General features: G+C 37.9%; 1 protein-coding gene across 4 annotated transcripts in view; it reads left to right on the forward strand.

Moving 5' to 3' along the window:
* Kiaa1328 (KIAA1328 ortholog) overlaps positions 1 to 19665 on the forward strand; it is a 266377-nt gene that overhangs the window by 4289 nt on the left and 242423 nt on the right. For 3 of the 4 annotated variants that reach the window (XM_059246831.1, XM_059246830.1, XM_059246832.1), the window contains exons 2-4: positions 7680 to 7715; positions 8420 to 8562; positions 12752 to 12846. In XM_059246831.1, the coding sequence (XP_059102814.1) occupies positions 7680 to 7715; positions 8420 to 8562; positions 12752 to 12846 (274 nt within the window). The remainder of the gene's footprint in view (positions 1 to 7679; positions 7716 to 8419; positions 8563 to 12751; positions 12847 to 19665) is intronic. The other variant, XM_059246833.1, reaches the window with a different exon arrangement.

Here is a 19665-nt window from a genome sequence, read left to right on the forward strand (position 1 = left end):
GTATTGAATAGATATGGGGAGAGTTGACAGCCTTGTCTTGTTCCTGACTTTAGTGGAATCGCTTTGAGTTTCGCTCCATTTAATTTGATGTTGGCTGTTGGCTTGCTGAAAATTGCCTTTGTTATGTTTAGGTATGTTCTTTGTATTCTTGTTATTTCCAGGACCTTTATCATGAAGGGGTGTTGGATTTTGTCAAAGACTTTTTCAATATCTAATGAGATGATCATGTGTGTGTGTATGTTTTTTTTTTTCTTTCAGTTGGTTTATATGATGGGTTACATTGACAGATTTTTCACATGTTGAACCATCCCTGCATCTCTGGGATGAAGATCATGATGGATGATTTTTTTTTAAAATGTGTTCTTGGATTTGGTTTGCCAGTATTTTATTGGGTATTTTTGCATCAATGTTCATGAGGGAGATTGTTCTGTAATTCTCTTTCTTTGTTGCATCTTTGTGTGGTTTGGGTATCGGGGTAATTGTAGCCTCACAGAAAGAGTTTGGCAGTGTTCCTTCTGTTTCTATTGTGTGGAACAATTTGAGGAGTATTGGTATTAGCTCTTCTTTGAAATTCTGGTAGAATTCTGCACTGAAACTATCTGGCCCTGGGCTTTTTTTGGTTGAGAGACTTTTAATGACTGCTTCTATTTCCATAGTTGTTATAGGTCTATTTAAATGGTTTATCTGGTCTTGATTTAATTTGGGTATATGGTACCTATCCAGAAAATCGTCAATTTCTTTTAGATTTTCCAATTTTGTGGATTACACGTTTTTGAAGTATGACTTCTGAATTTCCTCATTGACAGTTGTTATGTCTCCCTTTTTGTTTCGTTAGTTTGGATATTCTCTCTTTGCCTTATAGTTAGTTTGGATAAGGGTTTATCTATCTTGTTGTTTTTCCTCAAAGAACCAATTCTTTGTTTCATTGATTCTTTGTACTGTTCTCTTTGTTTCTATTTTATTGATTTCAGCCCTCAATTTGATTATTTCCTGGCATCTACTCCTCCTGCGTGAGTTTGCTTCTTTTTGTTCTAGAGCTTTCAGGTGTGCTTTTAAGTTGCTAGTGTGGGTTTTCTCCAACTTCTTTATGTAGGCATTTAGTGCTGTGAACTTTCCTCTTAGTACTGCTTTCATAGCGTCTCATAAGTTTGGGTGTCTTGTACATTAATTTTCATTGAATTCTAGGAAGTCTTTAATTTCTTTCTTTATTTCTTCCTTGACCCAGTGGTGATTCAGTTGAGCATTATTCAGTTTCCATGAGTTTGTAGGCTTTCTGTAATTTGTGTTGTTGTTGAGTTCTAACTTTAAGGCATGGTGGTCTGATAAAATACAGGAGTTTATTGCATTTTTTTTTTTAATCTGTTGAGATTTGCTTTGTGACCGAGTATGTGGTCAGTTTTAGAGAAGGTTCCATGCGGTGCTGAGAAGAAGGTATATTCTTTTGTGTTTGGGTGGAATATTCTGTAGATGTCTTTTAAGTCCTTTTGAGTCATAACATCTGTTAGTTCTCTTATTTCTCTGTTAAGTTTCTGTCTGGTAGACCTGTCCTTTGGTGAGAGTGGGGAGTTGAAGTCTCCCACTATAAGTAGGGTTTGATGTGCGATTTAAGTTTTAGTAATGTTTCTTTTGCATATGTGGATGCCCTCGTATTTGGGGGCATAAATGTTCAGAATTGAGACTTAATCTTGATGGATTTTTCCTGTGATGAATAAATAATGTCCTTCTCAATCTCTTTTGATTAATTTTAGTTTGAGTCTATTTTTTTAGATATTAGGATATCTATACCAGCTTGCTTCTTAAGTCTATTTGATTGGAAAGACTTTTCCCTGTCCTTTATTCTGAGGTAGTGTCTGTCTTTGAAGTTGAGGTGTGTTTTTTGTTTGTAGCAGAAGGATGGATTCTGTTTCTGTATCCATTCTGTTAGCCTGTGTCTTTTTACAGGTGGAATGAGTTCATTGATATTAAGGGATATTAATGACCAGTGATTGTTAATTTCTGTTATTTTTTGGTTGTAGTGTTGTGTGTTTCCCTTCTTTGGGATTTGTTGGTGTGGGATTATCTATTGCCTGTATTTTCATGGATGCATCTAACTTCCATGGGTTGGAGTTTTCCTTCTAGTGCTTTCTATAGGACTGGATTTGTGGATAGGTATTTTTTAAGTCTGGTTTTATCATGGAATATTTTGTTTATTCCGTCTGTGGCGATTGAGAGTTTTGCTGGGTATAAGAGTCTGGGCTGGCATTCATGATTTCTTAGGGTCTGCATAATGTCTGTCCAGGACCTTCTGACTTTCAGAGTCTTCATTGCGAAGTCAGGTGTTATTCTGATGAGTTGGCCTATATGTTACTTGGCTTTTTTCCTTTGCAGCTCTCAATATTTTTTCTTTATACTGTATTTTTAGTGGTTTGATTATTATGTGGCAAGGGGACTTCTTTTTCGGGTCCAGTCTATTTGGTGTTCTGTAACCTTTTGTATCTTCATAGGCATTTCCTTCTTTAGGTTGGGAAAATTTTCTCCTATGATTTAGTTGAAGATATTTTTTGTGCCTTTGAGTTGGTATTCTCCTTCTACCCTTATTATTCTTAGGTTTGCTTTTTGCATGGTGTCCCAGATTTCCTGGACATTTTGTGTTACGACTTTTTTGGCTTTAGTATTTCTTTGACTGTCGAATCTATTTCCTCTATTGTATTTTCCATGCTGGAGATTCTCTCTTCCATCTCTTGTATTCTGTTGGTTATACTTGCATCTGTAGTTGCTGTTAATTTACTCAGATTTTTCTATTTCCAGCATTCTCTCGGTTTGTGTCTTCTTCATTTCTTCTATTTCAGTTTTCAGGTCTTGAACTATTTCCTTCACATATTTAATTGCTTTTTCTTGGTTTCTGGGCTTTCTTTAAAGGACTTATTTATTTCTTCCAATTTTTTGTTTGTCTTTTCATCAATTTCTTTAAGGGAATTTTTCATTTCCTCTTTAAAGTCCTCCATCATCTTCCTAAAATTATTTTTAAGGCCGTTTTCTTCTGATTCTTCTATGATGGGATGTTCAGGTCTTGCTAATGTAGGACAACTAGGTTCTGGTGATACCATATTGCTCTTTATGTTGTTGAATGTATTCTTGCACTGGAGTCTACTCTCCAATTAGTGCAAATGGTGTCTGTGTCTCAGGGAGCCACCCTTGGTCCAATTGGAGATCTTGGTCCAATCGTAGTTGGCAGAGTCTGTGTCAGGGATCAGCTGTGGTTTCGGAGGATGAGTGGGTTTGGGGGGTGGATTGGAGCTTGTAGGTTACAGGGTCCAGTGGGGGATGGTGGTCGTCAGTCCTGACTGCAGGAGTCCTGCCTGCTGGCCTACAACTGGGGCTGCAATGGGTGGGGTATGGGGGTACTGGTTGTACCCCTGGGCCTAAAGCCTAGAGTCTGGGCCTGACCTCTGTTTAAAAAGTAGAATGTTGCCGGGCAGTGATGGCGCACGCCTTTAATCCCAGCACTCAGGAGGCAGAGGCAGGCGGATCTCTGTGAGTTCGAGGCCAGCCTGGGCTACCAAGTGAGTCCCAGGAAAGGCGCAAAGCTACACAGAGAAACACTGTCAACTACACAGAGAAACCCTGTCTCGAAAAAAAAAAAAAAAAAAAAAAAAAAAAGGAGAATGTTGCCAAGTTCTGTATGGAAACAAGAGAGGGCAGTTAGGAGGCAATGGTAGTAATCCTGGTGAGAGAAAAGGTGATTTGCATTTATATGCCATTGTTAGTCAGAAGTTGTTGGGCTGTAGGTATGTGTTGAAGGTTATGCCAACAGAATTTTCTGAATGTGGGATAGAAAATAAAAGTCAAGAATAACTCCATGTTTTGTTTTGGGCAGCTAGGGGTATGAGAAGGGCTATGTGAGGGGTGGTCTTTGAGATTCAAGTAAGGACTTCACTAGTGGACTTACTGAATCTGAGGTAACTTTTATGTGTCTGTCAGTGTTAAATTTAGCAGATATGCTTGAGCTAAAGATTAATTTGGCAGAAATCAACTCACTGATAGTACTTAAAGACAGGAGAATTGAATCAGATCACCAGTAGAATAAGGAAAGAATAAAACCTCTAACTCAGGGGCCCTAGGACACTCCAAAGTGACAAGGAATGGCCAGGATAGGAGGAGTTGAAGAGGAAGGGGCAGGAATTGTTATAAAAGTCAGAGGAGATTTGTGAGTGTGGTATCTCACAATGAAATTTTAGTGAGTGGTCATTTATATCAGATGCTATTGACAGATCAAATCCAAAGAAGCGAATGAATTAATTTATAAGTTTACCAATATGAGGCATTAGAACTAGCTTTATTTGATTGATAGAATGAAAGCTTGATTGGATATGTTCATGACTAATTAGGATGAGAGGAATTGGAGACAATGGAATGTTTTTTATAAGAAGTTTAACTGTAAAGGGGAAAGTAGTGCAGTAGTTGGAGGGGATGTAGGATTAAGGAATTTATTTTCCTTTTTTGAAAAAAGTAAAAAAAGTAATAGAACATTTGTCGGTGGATTTTTCTGTCCTACCAGCCAGCTCCCAAATAACCACATGGAGACTTCTTATTAATTATGAAAGCTTGGCCAATAGCTTAGGCTTGTTTCTAATAAGCTTTTATAACTTAAATGAACCCATTTCTTTTAATTTACTTCTGCCTCATGGCTTTATTACCTTTACTCTGTGCTGCCCACGCTGCTTTCTTGCTTCCTCTGTGCCTGGCTGGTGACTCCACCTTCTTCTTTTTTTTTTTTTTTTTTTTTTGGTTTTTTTTCGAGACAGGGTTTCTCTGTGTAGTTTTGCGCCTTTCCTGGGACTCTCTTTGGAGACCAGGCTGGCCTCGAACTCACAGAGATCCACCTGGCTCTGCCTCCCGAGTGCTGGGACTAAAGGCGTGCGCCACCACCGCCTGGCCTCCACCTTCTTCTTACCAGCATTCTTTTTGCCCTGAAAATCCTGCCTATCTATTGGCTTTTTATAAAATCAATCCCAGTGACATATCTTCACACAGTGTAAAGGAATATTCTACAACAATCTTAAAATGCTAATAGGAACGCTTAATAGAAAAAAAAAGAAAAAAATGGTTGCTTAAACAGAAAGAGGATTGAAAATATCAGCAGCAATATCCTTGGGAGAAAAGGAAAAAAGGTAATTGTGTGTGTGTGTGTGTGTGTGTGTGTGTGTGTGTGTGTGTAAGGGCTCCATTGCCTTTAGATCAGGGCATGAGCACTTCTGTAGCAAGAAGGGAAATGGGGAAGGTCTTTACAGTTTTTTTTCTTAAGGAAATCGGAAACATTATTAGCTGAGAGTAAGAATGTTGGAAGTGTGTCAGGATTGAAGTAGGAGGAGAAATGGAGAAATGTTTGTTTCAGCTTATGAAGCTAAGTAGGGTCCCTATTCTCTACTCAGGTTTTTCTTTTCTAGTTGTGAGCAGACTTTTTGTGAATGATCTAGAAAATATAACATGGTTTCCAGGACATCCTTGGAGAACACCCTATGTCTATCTTGTAATTAAAAGCAATGCTCTATGGAGCATGTTTTATACCATTGTCTTGATTTTTTTTCCTGTTTTTTTTTTTCAAGTATATTTCAAACATTACACATTTATCGAGTGTCCACTGTGTATAAAAGCTCTATGTTAGTCTTAGAGGATATTAAGTAGAAGAATGGTTTCTGTTCCCCAGGAGAACATACCATTCTATTTAATACAGCTCTTTAGAGATTTGTTATTGGTGAATTCAGAGTTGGCTTCTTTGGAACAGTAATTTCTGTTCTCCCAAACTGTCAGACCTTATCCACAGTGTTTGAGGAAATTGAAAACTTAAGAATGCTTATTATCAGTCAACATCTTTTTGTAGGTATTTATTTTTTTATTTGAGGTAGGGTTTCATGCAGTGGAGGATGGCTTTGATCTCTTAATCTTCTGCCCTTTTCCCCTAAGTACTGGGATTATAGGTCTGTACCACCATTCTAGCCTATCAACGCAAATCTTAAAGTTGTGGTAGATCGCACATGTGCTGCAGAAGGCTGTGAGAAACCACCTAGGAGCTCAAGCAGTGGGTGTCATCTGAGAGTTCCTGCTTTTCTGTTACTGTGGGTGATAGAACTTAGGGCCTTGCTCATGCCAGGGAAGCCTTCTTCAGCCCCAACCCTTGCCCAGCTCACATCTCCACTCTCTCCTCCTTGGAGACAGTGTCTGAAGTCAAGACTGGCCTTAAACTCATTCTGTAGTCCAGGCGGGTCTTGAACTCCTCCTGCCTCAGACCCCCAGTAGTTGGAGTTGTGGCCTTGCATCACCAAGTCCAACATATTGCTAGGCAATTCTAATTAGTATTCCCTGGAAAAAGATTCCATCACAAGGATTCTACTGAGATAAAATATTTATCTATTTACTTTATTACTAAATTACAATTTCATACATATACAGTGTGTAGTTTGGTGCTTCTCCCATTTCCTTCTCACTTCCCCTGCCCCTAACTCCTCTTCCCTATAAAAACTGTTTTTCCTGTTTAGTACGTTGGGTTCTTTTAGTAGCTCACAGAGCTTAATTGGGGCTTTCTTTGTGATCCTGACTTTGGAACTAACCTTCTTATTGACTTTATAGATATGTTATTGAACCCGCTACATTATTTTCCACATGGCTGTGGTTAATAACTGTGGTATCTAGAAATCTTTGAAAGCATTTTTTGAACTGAAAATTTTGGAATTTTCCATATCATTTGTACAGAAAATTGTTTATGTGCTTCTTGCCTGGGATGTTACCAAATTGTAGATATATCTGGATTTTGACAGATTTCCTAATAGGATCCTCTAGGAAGAAAACTTTCTTGTGATGTTTCTTTTTCTGTAGAAAATGTATGTGTGTGTGTGTGTGTGTGTGTGTGTGTGTGTGTGCGCGCGCGCTCGCATATACATATATATACGGTACATAGATATGCATACGTATCTATGTATATAAAAAACACAATATTTGTAGCAAATGTATATATTATATATACATATATTTGAGACTGAGTTAAATATATTTACATGTATATATTTGCTACAGAAAAAACTATCATAAGAAAGCACAAGAGAGCTTTATGTATATGTGTGTGTGTGTATATATATATATTTACATATAGTGCTACAGGAAAAAAATATATTTTCTGAATTTCTCCTTTTGAAGTTGAAAATTGTTCTTTTTTGTCTTAAAATTTTCCCACATCTTCTATAGTAGGGCTTCTTGGGACATTTCATGAATGTATTACCAAAGAGTAAATATTGCCTTTGTGTTTGAATGATTGACTTGCCCTAAAACATTGTTTGATCTTCAAAGCTAATGCCTATCTTGGAATTATTTATTCTTTTTGCCTAAAATAACTGTCAGCTTCTCCCTGGTGCTTAACTCCTCTTGTTGAAAAAGGAAAGCAACACAATAGAACGTGTATCACAAAAGTATCCTATTTGGGAACAAGTATGAAGGAAGATTCATGGACCATGGCTTCCAACATTTTCTCTAAACATAAGGTTATGACTATCTAAAGTTGAACTTTTGTAAAATGTTCATTATTTTTCTAGTTTTCTTTTTAAGTAAGTTATAAATTCTCAGGTCAAAAGAGATGAAGATTTATTACAGATACACATAGATATCTCATGATGTTTTATGATTATTTTCCTTAATGTTCTCCTCCACAGTTTCTGATGAAGAACAATCAGTAGTTTATGTTCCAGGTATGACATCTATGTTAAAGTTCTTGAAGCTTCCCTTGTTTCTTAAGTGTTAGGAGGAAATTAAACATTGAGACAACCTTGTATATGCAATTAGATATGTAACAATCATTTGAACGTAATTAAAAATAAACAAATTTAAAAAGCAAGTGGTTTTGAATATTAGACTACATCCTCTTAAGATTTGAAACATTGGCTCTTCTTAGGGCCTGTTTGGGCGAGTCAGCATTTATGGTTTATAAAGTGCTTCATTTATTAAAGAGAAGAGATTCTTTTTGAAAATTTACATTTATATCTCAAAAGAAAATAAGAAAAGTTAATCCAGGTTAAATACAAGAGTCTTTATTCTTATTGGTTGTTCAATTGTATGAGTAGTCAAGCAGAATCATTTGAAGGTACTCAGGGTGAAAATACTCTAATTCTTCCATGTTTGATGTTATCTCAGTATGTTATAATTTATTGCTTTTAATGTGACTTACAAATCTTCATATCACATAACTGAATTATTGAATTTTCTGTAAATAACATTTTTGTGATGTATGCACACCAGTGTGCATGCGCACAGGTTTTAAATTGAAATTTATAAATTTTTTCTTATCAGATTTCATAAAGTACAGGGTAACAAGAGATAGTTAATGAGGAGTGTGGGGAAGCTGAATCTATTAAGAAGATTAAATTCTGAAGTCTTATTTAATGAACATTCTTAGGACTTTCCTCAGAAGGAGATACAAGATCAAGACTCAAGTTGATAAATCCAAAAGTTGATGTTAAAGTTAAGACTTCCGGGGTGACTGATGCTTCCATCTCCATGGGGTCATTAAAAGGTGCAGGAGATTCAGCAGCTGAACAGGTCAGTAATCTTTTTCTTATTTCTTTGGTTTTTTTGGGGGTATATACTTTGTGTGTGTGTGTGTGTGTGTGTGTGTGTGTGTGTGTGTACGTGCAAGGGGTGGGGTGGGGTAGTGATGCGTATGCACATGTGCATACATATGTGCATGTGTGGAAGCCAGAAGTTCGGTATCTCCTCATCCTCTACTCCTCTATCACTCTACTTTGTTGGTTTTTTTGGGGGTGTGTGATGGGGGAGCATCTTTTGTTTGTAACATAGGTCTTTTATTGAACCCAGCAGAGCTTGCTCTGGTCAGACTCTAGGGATCCATCTGTCTTTGTCCTTTATAACCTCCTCTACCTGTAAAGTTACAGGCAAGTGCTACCGTGTCCTCATTTGAACTCAGGTCCTCATGCTTGAGTGACAGGAACTTTACTGACTGAGCTGTCTCCCCAGCTTGTTAGTTTTTATAGATGCTGCTCCATAAAGTCACAGACTTTTAAAAGATGGTCTGTTTGTGTCTGTAGAAGACACACATGCTGTGGATATTGCTCTGTATAAATAAACACTGATTGGCCAGTAGCCAGACAGGAAGTATAGGCAGGACTAACAGAGAGGAGAATTGAGGGAATAGGAAGGCAGAGGGAGAAACTGCTGGAGCTGCCGCCAGGACAAGGAAGATGTAAGGTACCAATAAGCCATCAGCCATGTGGCAAAGTATAGATTAATAGAAATGGGCTAAATATAAGAGTAAGAGCTAGACAATGATAGGCCTGAGCTAATGGCCAAGCAGTTTAAATAATATAAGTGTCTGTGTGTTTATTTTATAAGTGGGCTAAGGGACTGTCAGGGCTTGGCGGGACCCAGAGAGAAAACTCCAGCTACACACAAAAACTTGTTACCCTTGATAATGTTAAGTAGCAGAATAAAATACCTGGACTTCTTGAGAGTTTGCTCCAAAATGTAGAGATGTGCTCTAAGCCTTAGCTAATAAAATGTATTATCTTACTGTGTCTCAAAAGATTTAAATTTTACATGTTGCCTTTTTCTAGCATTTATTAGTAAGTCAACTTCACTATTTCTATGGTTAGGTATCCTTTATGTTTTTATGTTTCAAAATTTATTAGTTGATGGCTGATACTTTTATATTAATATGAGCTTATGTAAGGAAAATCAGCCTGCACAATTATGACTTTCACTTAGAAAATAATATTATTACAATTTTTTAGAGTTTGTTTTGTTCCGTATTTTAGAAAAACAAAACAAAACTTTTTTTTTTGAACCAGTGTCTCGTATATATCAGGTAGACGTTGAATTTGCTATGTAATTGAGTCTTGAGCCTTGAGTGCATGATTTCCTTGCCTTTGGGACTGCAGCAAAACTCTTGCTTTTCTTTCTTTATATATTGTTTATTTTTGTTATCTGTTTTGCATATGTATGTGTTGTGCCTGTCTATGTATGCATATTGGTGTATATGGAGGCCTAAACTTGACATCAAGTTTCTTCCTCATTTCCTCTCTATTTTATTCATTGGGGCATGGTATTGTGTTGAATCCAGAGATGGCCAAATCTGGCTAGTCTAGCTAGCCAGTTTTCTTAGGGGATCCTATGTCTTTGCTTCCCAACTGCTGGGATTGGAGTGGCCATCATTGCCTGCCTGGCTTTTATGTGACTCTGGGGATCCTACCTCTTACAATGCTAGCACTCTTTGTCTACTGAACTATCTCCCCTGCCAACAGTTCTTGCTTTTTATAGGCCAGTGGCTAGTTTTACCTTTCTCTTTGTCTTTATAAACCTACACATTCTTAAGTCTTTTTCTATCTGCTTGTTTTAACCACTATATTTCAAATAAAATTTACTTTATTGTAATGCTGTAACTATTGGTGAATTTCTTTCCTCAATCAAAGTTGACGACAGTTTTTGTAATCTATGGTTCATGGGCAGAATCTTCCTTCTGCTTATGTTGTGTAACTTTTTCTGGGGAGAACTAATGAATCTGCTAGTCAACCTAGACAAGACACTAATAACAGACTAAAACTATTTTGCCCCAATCTAGCTGGGTGAATCAGTGAGTTTACTGGAATACTTACATGAACATGGGTGACTCCAAGGCAGTTACATCACCAAAATCCACCCCCACTATACCCTGGAGGTCCCTACTCAACTTGCAGGCAGCAACCTTGTCCTCAGAAACTGTGTCCTGCTTTTAGAATTTTGGGGGAGTGATGTAATTTTCTGAGTGGCCCTTTCTGAGCCTTGGAAGTTTCTGTAGTGCCCTGTGTCTTGGGCATCTTACATCCCATAAAAATAGGGCTTCATTTTGGAGGAAGCAGCTACACAACAGCTTGTTTGTTAATTGCTTTTCTTCTTTTTCCCAAGTATGCTTGTTTTTTAAGGTATTGTCTGTGAATGATTTTTATAGAGTCACAGAGTTGCTATAGTGACTGTCACCCCACAAAGCCCAAAATACCCCACATATATACTGTCAGACTAGTTAGAGAAAATGTTTCACAATTCCTAATGTGTAGTCATGGAGATATTTTTGGTATCATTACTGATGGTTGTCTAGTAGAGAACAGGATTTGATAGTGACCCCCAGAACAATGTGTCTTTTTTGGATGGCATTAGGAATAGACATTGCGAGTTGCAGTGTTTCTGCTGTTGCTAGTTGATGCTGGTATGAGCCCTGCAGTGCAGCCAGAAAGGGCATAAATGAAAGCCATTAGCTAAGTGCACTTCTTTGAGCTGTCATATTGTTTCATTTGTACAGTTTCCAGTCTTATTCTGTAGCTGTAATAAAACACTCTGACCAAAAGCAACTTGGGGAGGAAATGGTTTATTTAGCACACACTTCCAGATCGTAGTCCAAGAAGGAAGACAGAAGAGGAACTTAAGCAGGAACTTCACGCAGAGTCTCTGCAGGAATGCCGCTTGCTGGCTTGCTCTCTGGCTTACACCCCAAAAGAGTCCGTCTCAGTTATGCAGCTTGACCCCTGTGCCGTGAAAAGACTCTTAGGGAATCTCTAAGTGATTGACTTGGTGGGTTTTTGTTGTTGTTGTTTTCTTTTAATAAGTTTTCATTTACAAACATATACAGTAAGCTAACTTGGGCTTTCAGGTGTAGTTTTCAAAACCTTGTCCTACTTCAAGCAATGTATTTTTATTTTTAAGCAATGTTTAGTTTTATATGTTTGGAACTTAATATAAACACTCATACAATATGTACTGTAGGATTAAGTGTTTTGCTCTTTGGTATATTCATGAGAATTCTTGATGCTGTATATAGTAATTTTAAAATTTTCTTTAACCTGTCATCACTTATTCAATCATTTTAACTGAGAGACATAACTGGAGAGATGGGTCAGCATTTCAGAGCACTGGCTGTTCTTTCAGAGGATCCACATGGTGACTAACAAGTATATACTATATAGCTATAGTATATATACTATATACAGCATCTAGAATTCTGTGTTAACTAGGGTTCTCTTGTGACTCCTTGAATTTCATGGCTTTAAAGATCCCTCTGAAGTTGTTACTGGAGAGAACCACTGTACTACAAAAACAGAATGGCATAGTGTTTAAGAGCACAGCCTGGAATCTGTCTTTGCACCCCATTCTATTATGTAGCTGCTATAACCCTGGCCAATCTGTGTACTCTTAATGAAGAGCTGAAACAAGGCCTACCTAATTGTACTGCTGAGAACATGAGATGGAGTAACAGGTAAAAAGTACTTATCATGTTCTTGGCATGTGATAAACACTAGAGATAAATTCCAGTTCTTCTTAGATCTGGCCCTTCAGAATGCTGAGTTTTAAAGCTCAACAACTATTGGCTCCTCGGCAGCCTTCCTGTATCTTATATCAACGGTCTTGGGCTACAGCGTCAGGTGTCTCAGTGTCTTCCAATGTCACCCGCATTCTCCAGGGGAAAGGGAAATGTTCTCTAGTGCTTAGCAGAGGTATCTTTTAGTTCGTCTCTGTGCATTTCCATGATGTTGTCTGGTTTGTTATCAGTTCCCGAGCATGTTTGGAATTCATAGTAGGTTTAAATGAAAAATGGGGATAATCAACCAGATAAATAATTTCTAAGAAATTTCACTTTCCATTTTTAATTTGATAAATTTCTCAAAAAGTGCTTAAAAATTGTTTTTAGTAAAAAAAAAAAAAAAAAAAAAAAAAAAAAAGTTAACCAGAAGCTGTTTTATTCTAGAATGTCTGCAAGGGAGGCATGAAGACGGCATCATTGAAAGATTTATGTCTTGAAGACAAAAGACGCATTGCGAACTTAATTAAAGAACTGGCCAGGTGAGACAAAACCTTATATGGGATGCATCTATAGGTGAGACAACTCATTCTGAGAGCAGAATATTACTAATACATTTGATGTCTGTGGTGGTTTGAATAAGAATCATCCCCATGGGTTGGGGATTTAGCTTAGTGGTAGAGCACTTGCCTAGCAAGTGCAAGGCCCTGGGTTCGATCCTCAGCTTAAAAAAAAAAAAAAAAAGAATCGTCCCTACAGGTTTATAGATTCGAATGCTGCTTGGTCACCAGGGAGTGGCATTGTTTAAAGGGATTAGGAGGTGTGGCCTTGTTGGAGGAAGAGTGTCACTTGGGGTGAACTTTAGAGATTCAGAAGCTCAAGCCAGGCCCAGTGGCTTTCTCTCTTCCTGCTGCCTGCAGATCTGGATGTAGAACTCTTGATCCTTCTCTAGCACAATGTCTGCCTGTGTGCTGCCATGCTGAGAATGGACTAAACCTCTGAAACTATAATCAAGCCCCACTTAAATGTTTTCCTTTTTAGAGTTGCTGTGGTTGTGGTTCTCTTCACAGCCATAGAACACTAACTAAGACAGTGTCATTCTAGCCATTAGTCTTATGGAAACAGACTTTTATAAAAAGATTTTATATTGCCCAAACACTCACCTTCAAGTGCTTATTCCCAGTGACTTAATGCCTCACAAGGCCTCACCTTGTAAAATTATTGCCAATTCCCACTGGTAACATAGATTGGGGACCACACTTTTAACACATGGGACTTTGGACAATGCATATTAAAACTATAGCAGTATTGCAGGGGAGACTCACTGGAACTGTTCAAACGTACTTTTGCTCTGGAATTATCACCACTATAGTAAAGTGCATCTGAGGAGTGTGCCTCCTTCCACTATTGCATGATACTCAATAGCTACTTTATATTTCCCAAAGTGGTTTTCTGTTGATTATCACATGTAATTCTTATTGAAGAATGAGTTTTTCCTTGGCCCTGTTTATGTCAGTGTTTACTTTTTTATTAGTGTCAGACTTGATAAACTTTGAATTTTATTCTAATATAAAACTCTAGGAATCACAGAAATAAAGTAGAAAGATGATTTTTTTATTTCTTAATAAAGAATAACTTTTGATTCTAAGATAATTGTAGATTTTATTGCAGTTGTTATGAATATAGAGAGACCTTATCCACCCTTTACACAGTGTCCAGTGATGGTACTATTTTGACTAACTATAGTACAATCATAGTATATCTAGGAATCTGACATTCATAGAATTTGTCTGTTATGTACAGAGATCACCAGTTTTACATGTATTCATTGTAGATTTGTTCACAATCACCATAGTCAAATTTCTAAATAGTTCTGTTACAAGGATTGTTTTATTTTTGTTTTGTTTTGGTTTGTTTTTTGAGGTGCTTGGAATTGACTAGCACCTTGCACATGGTAGGCAAGTGTTATACTTCTTTACTTGCACTTAAAAAATTATGTGTGTATGCACATGAATCTAGGTATTCTTTGAAGCTAGAAAAGAATGGTGATTTTTCTAGACCTGCAGTCACAGGTGATCAGCATGACATGAGCGCTGGAAATGAAACTCCAGTGTTTTGGAAGAGCAGCAAACACTTGGACAATCTGATCCATCACCCCAACCTCAGCACAGATACTTTCTTTCCTACCCACTTCCCTAATCCCAAACTTCTATTAATCTGTTCTCTATCACTATAATTGCATCCTGTCAGAAAGCTTTATAAATGGGGTCATATATTTTGTGACTTTTTTAAGATCGGTTCTTTTTCCTTGGCATAATTCTTTGAAGCCATTCCAATTGTGTTGTAGTATTTTTTCCCTTTTTATTGTATTTCTTTTGGTATAGAGGTGCTAGATTGACTAACTCTTCATCTACTGGAAAACACTGGAGTGCTTGTCAGTTTTTGACAGTTATAAATGTAGTTGTTATGAACATTCAAGTATAGTTTTTTATATGTACATGAAAGTTTGATTTCTTTGGGATTAAGTGTGTTTGGTTTTATAAGAAACCACATTCCAAAAAAGGTTGTAGCATTTTATATTCCCACCAACAATGCAATAAATCTAGGTGTTCTGAATTCTAGCTTCCAAATTTGTATATTTTAATTTTAGGAATATCATGGGCATTTAGTGATATCTAGGTTAGTTTTTCTTTCTGTAATTGTCAATAATAATGGAAATTATTTCATGTTCTTATTCCTGTCTATATCTTCACTGGAACTGACTGCATTCCTCTGGCCATATCGTACCAGAATGTTTGGACATTTTTTTTTCTGAGTTTGAGATTGTATATATGTTCTAAATATAGATCTTTCGTTGAATGTGCAGTGTAAAATACTTTCCTCTGTCTCTGTGGCTTGCTTCATTATCCTCAGGATCTTCCATAGTCTAAACACTTTTAACCTTAACTAGATGAGTATGTCATTTTTTTTTCTTTTTTAGTCAATGATCGATTTGAGTTGGTTTTTGTATTACTAAGCATGTCTAAGTTGAGATTTTTTTATTGATGTCCACTTACACCAGTGCAATTTATAGAAATCTTTTTTATGTTTCTGTTAGAAATCAATAGGAGCATATTTGTATGCCCTTTCTGGGTTCCTATTTTGCATTGCTCTGCCTGCCTGTCCCTCAGCTTTTATTACTGTTCATGTATAATATAGAAAACCTTAATGCTGAGTAGTGACTCCTCTCACTTTGTTCTTACTTTTCAAAAAGAACAGTGCTAGTCCTTTCTGTAATAACTTTGACACAAGCATGTCAATGCTGGTAAAGCAAAACAAAAAGCTCTACTTGTAGGGAAAAGGGGCTGGCTAAAGAAACCCACCCTGACCCTGGAGCCCAGAACCAGGCAAAGAAATACAGCCTGGGTTTGGGACCTGAGCCAGAAAAATGAACTAAGGAAACATGCCCTGACTCTGAAACCAGTATCAAAGAAACACTCTTGGTCCCTAGAATCAGAGTCAGTGAAAGAAATGTGCCCAGGTTTTAGAATTAGTGTCAAAAAGCTAAGTAAGGCCAGTGAAAGAAACACAGTTTGGCTCAAATTAGAGCCATCTCTGCCCCTGGCCAACTGACTTGTGAAACCAACCAATCACAGAGCAGGACAGTAGAATCCTGGCCCTGGGGCCCAGGACCAGGGAAAGAAGCAGCCTGGGTTTGGGACCTGAGCCAGAGAAATGAACACTTTATCCCCAAACCCAGAACCAAGCAAACATACCCTGACTCTGAAACTAGTGCCAAAATAACACTCTTGGTCCCTAGAATCCGAGTCAGTGAAAGAAATGTGCCCTGGCCTTAGAAGAAGTGTCAAAAAGCCAAGAAAGGCCAGTGAAAGAAACACAGTTTGGCTCTGAAATCAGGGCCATCTCTGTCCCTAGCCCTCAAAACTGGCCAATCCCTGGGCAGAAATCTAACCAATCACTGCTTGATTCTGCCCCCCAGACATCCTATATAAACCTCCCTGCCTGGTTAGTTGTGGGCTGGTCTCTCCACCGTGGTAGAGGCAGCTACTCTGCTGGACTCCTCCTTCCCAAATCTCTTTCTCAAAAGAGTTTTGGGTGTGAAGATCTTCATTCACTGGTGTAGAGAAGATCCTTGCTGAGACATCTCTTAATGGCCAGAGCAAGGAGGAGCTGAACTGAAGATTTTTGCTGAGACGTCCCTCAGTGGACAGAGCAAGGGAGAGCTGAAAGAGCTGAAAAAGTAACACTTTTCTCCAGAGCTGGAGGAGACTGCTACGTTTCTGCAGGGGTTTCCCCTTTTGCAGAGTGAAGCAGAAGAAGCAACATCTTAGGCCAGAGAAGCGAGCGCTGCTAAGAAGCTCAGCTGTAGCGGCTCTCCAGGAGAGGAGCAGGATTGCTATATCGTCCGGGGAGACCATCCCCAGTCACACCAGGTAGAGCCTGACTCTCCTGAAGAGTCAGGATACCCTTCCCTGTAGAGCTCTCCTGGCAGCACCAGGCCTGACTTTCCTGAACAGTCAGGATACCCTTCCATGCTGAAGCAGTTCCAGGCCTGACTCTCCCCAGCAGTCAGAAAAACTTCCCCTCCAGGGCAGAGCTGCCCCAAGTGGCTCAAGGTATCCAGGATATCTCGCCCTCCAGCTGTCAGAGTTGTCCTAAGTGGCTACCTCGCCCTCCAGGGCTGCTGTCTCGTCACAACTCCAGCCGTCTCCTGACTCCCGAGTGGTCAAGCTACCTCTTCCAAGAGTTGCAGAACTCATGTGGTTGGTGCCTAAATCTGGGACCAAACTCACAGAGTTGCAACAAATTTACTTACACTACTGACATACTAGTAGGTATTTCGTTAAACTATAGATCAATTTTTAGGAAGAACTAAAAATCTTTGCTGTGTTGTATCTCCCCATCCATTAATGTGGCTATTTATTGCTTTGACAACACATTAACGAATGATAAGAAAGGAACCTCCCTTTGGATTAGTTTGACCAAGAATGATGCCCAGTTTGAATTGTCCCCTTCTCTTCCTGTGTCTTGTCCGACTCAAAGAAAGGGCTTTGCTCTGTACTGACTGAAGCGCACAGAAACGTGGTGTGGGAAAGGATCAAGGTGTTCCCTACAGAGCTCTTAGCAGAGCTTACAAGGGAAGGGGTTACTTTACTGACTCCATAGGATTCAGAATTCCAGAATAAGCACTCAAAATTGCAAAAATATGTCATCAACTTATATCACATATTGCTTCCAATATTTATGGGATATTTGTTTTGTTTAAGGTTGTTTTCATTGTTTTGGCTATTTTTTGTAAATGATTACCACAATGCACATATACATTATCCTGGGTTGGGGCATGGAAAACTATATAACTTAAGGTTAAGGCTATATATACATCTAGCTTAGGTTGTAAAAACTGATTCCATGGAACATCTAAGGCACAGCAAGGTTGGTTTCATTGTTCTCTTAAAAGCAGGCTAAACTTCAATAGGCTGAGCAAACAGCAGGCCCAGTACATAGTCTTAAATGACCTCAAGGCATGTTATTAACTTTGCTGAGGTCCAGCAAAAGTTTAGTCTCTTTGGGCTCAGCAAATATTTTCAGAAAAATCTATCACCACAGTATGTCTCCAATTACTTAGATGTTTAATTTCTTTAGGAGCTGTTTTTAACTTTTAGGATGTAGATCTTGTACAAGTTTTCTCATATTTACACATAAATATTTAATCTTTAGGAGCAATTGTTAATAGTAATTTGGTTTTTGTGTTTTTTTTTTTCAGAATATATAGACATGTAATTGAGCTTTATATTTCTATCTTAATTCCAACAACTTTTGTGAATTTACTGATAAATTGTAAGGGTTTGGCTGTTGATTCTTGGGATTCTTCTCTGTCCACAGTCATACCATTTACAAATAGGGACACATGTATTATTTTCTTTGTAGAATGTATATTTTCCTTCCTTTATGGTTCTGGCTCAACTTTCAGTGCTATGTAAATATGAATGGTGAGAAATGATATCTTTGCAATTTTTTTATGTTAGGTGTGATGTGTTCAGTTTGCCATCAGTAATGTTGACTGTAGATGTGTTTTTAGGTACCTTATGGTATTGAGGAAGTTTCTTTCTATTTCTAGCCCCTTTTCTTACTTCCTTTTTTAAGAAATGGAATTTCACTGTGTTGCCCAGTCTTGCTCCAAATTCCTGAGCTTCTGCACATCACTAGTTCCTGCCCAATTCCTAGTTTTTACTGTGATTGCATGCTAGGTTTTCTTAACTGCTTTTTTCTGTGTCAGTTAGTATACAATCTTTATCCTATAATGTTGTGGGTTATACTAACTGGATTTTGCACATTGCATTACTCTTGCCTACCTCTTGTAATTCTTACTTGTTAGGATTATTTTTCTGTATTAAACAATTTGATTTGCTCTTTTGAATTTTTGTAGCAAATTTCATGAGAGGAATTGGTCTAAGTTTTGTGCTTTCGCACTTTTACTTTGATTTGTAGCATGGTCATGGTAGCCCAGTCGTGTATATTAGCAGTTTCCTCCCTTGTATTTTCTGGAAGTGTAGGAAATTGGTGTTTGGTTGGTATTGACTATAGGTTTTAGAGATTCTCTCTCTCTCTCTCCCCCTCTCTCTCTCCCTGTATGTTTATACACACACACACACACACACACACACACACGCACATATATATGTCTGGCTGGAACTTGCAATCTCTTGCCTTAGCCCCCTAAGTGCTGGGATTACATACATGTGCCATCAAGTCTGATTTGAAGTGGTGTTAGTTCTTAAGTATTTGTTAGTATTCTCCAGTGAAATGGTAAAGGTCCAAAGATTTGCTTTTAAAGAATTTTTAAATTAAAATTTTAATTTATTTAATAGTTTTAAGATTGTTCATTTTGTCTATTTTATCTTGGTTGAACTTAAGAGTTTTTAGGGTATTTTTAAATGGTATCTTATTTTCATTCTGTGTGTATGGGTGTTGCCTGCATGTATGTTTCTGTACTCCTTGTGTGCCTGATGCCCATGGAGACCAGAAGAGGGCGTCAGGTTCCTGGAACTAGAGTCAGTGGGGAGTCTGAGAATGATGAGTAGGGTCCTCTACTCTTAACCTCTGAGCCATCTCTCCATCCCAAGGAGTTTGTAGTTTTTGAGAACTGTTTCATTTCTTCCAAGTTAGCAAATTTGTGAGCATAAAATTAATAGTATTCTTTTACTGTTTTTACTATCTCATTAATGACCACAGTATCTGCAATCCTTCATGTCTGACAGTAGTGATTTGAACCTTCTCTCTTTTGTCTTTGCTAGGCTTATCAATTTTATTGACTTTCCAGAGAACCAGATTTTTGTTTGATTGATTTCCACTTCCCCATG

This window comes from Peromyscus eremicus, chromosome 19 (genome assembly GCF_949786415.1).
Source record: "Peromyscus eremicus chromosome 19, PerEre_H2_v1, whole genome shotgun sequence".
In the NCBI taxonomy this organism is placed as follows: Eukaryota; Metazoa; Chordata; class Mammalia; order Rodentia; family Cricetidae; genus Peromyscus; species Peromyscus eremicus.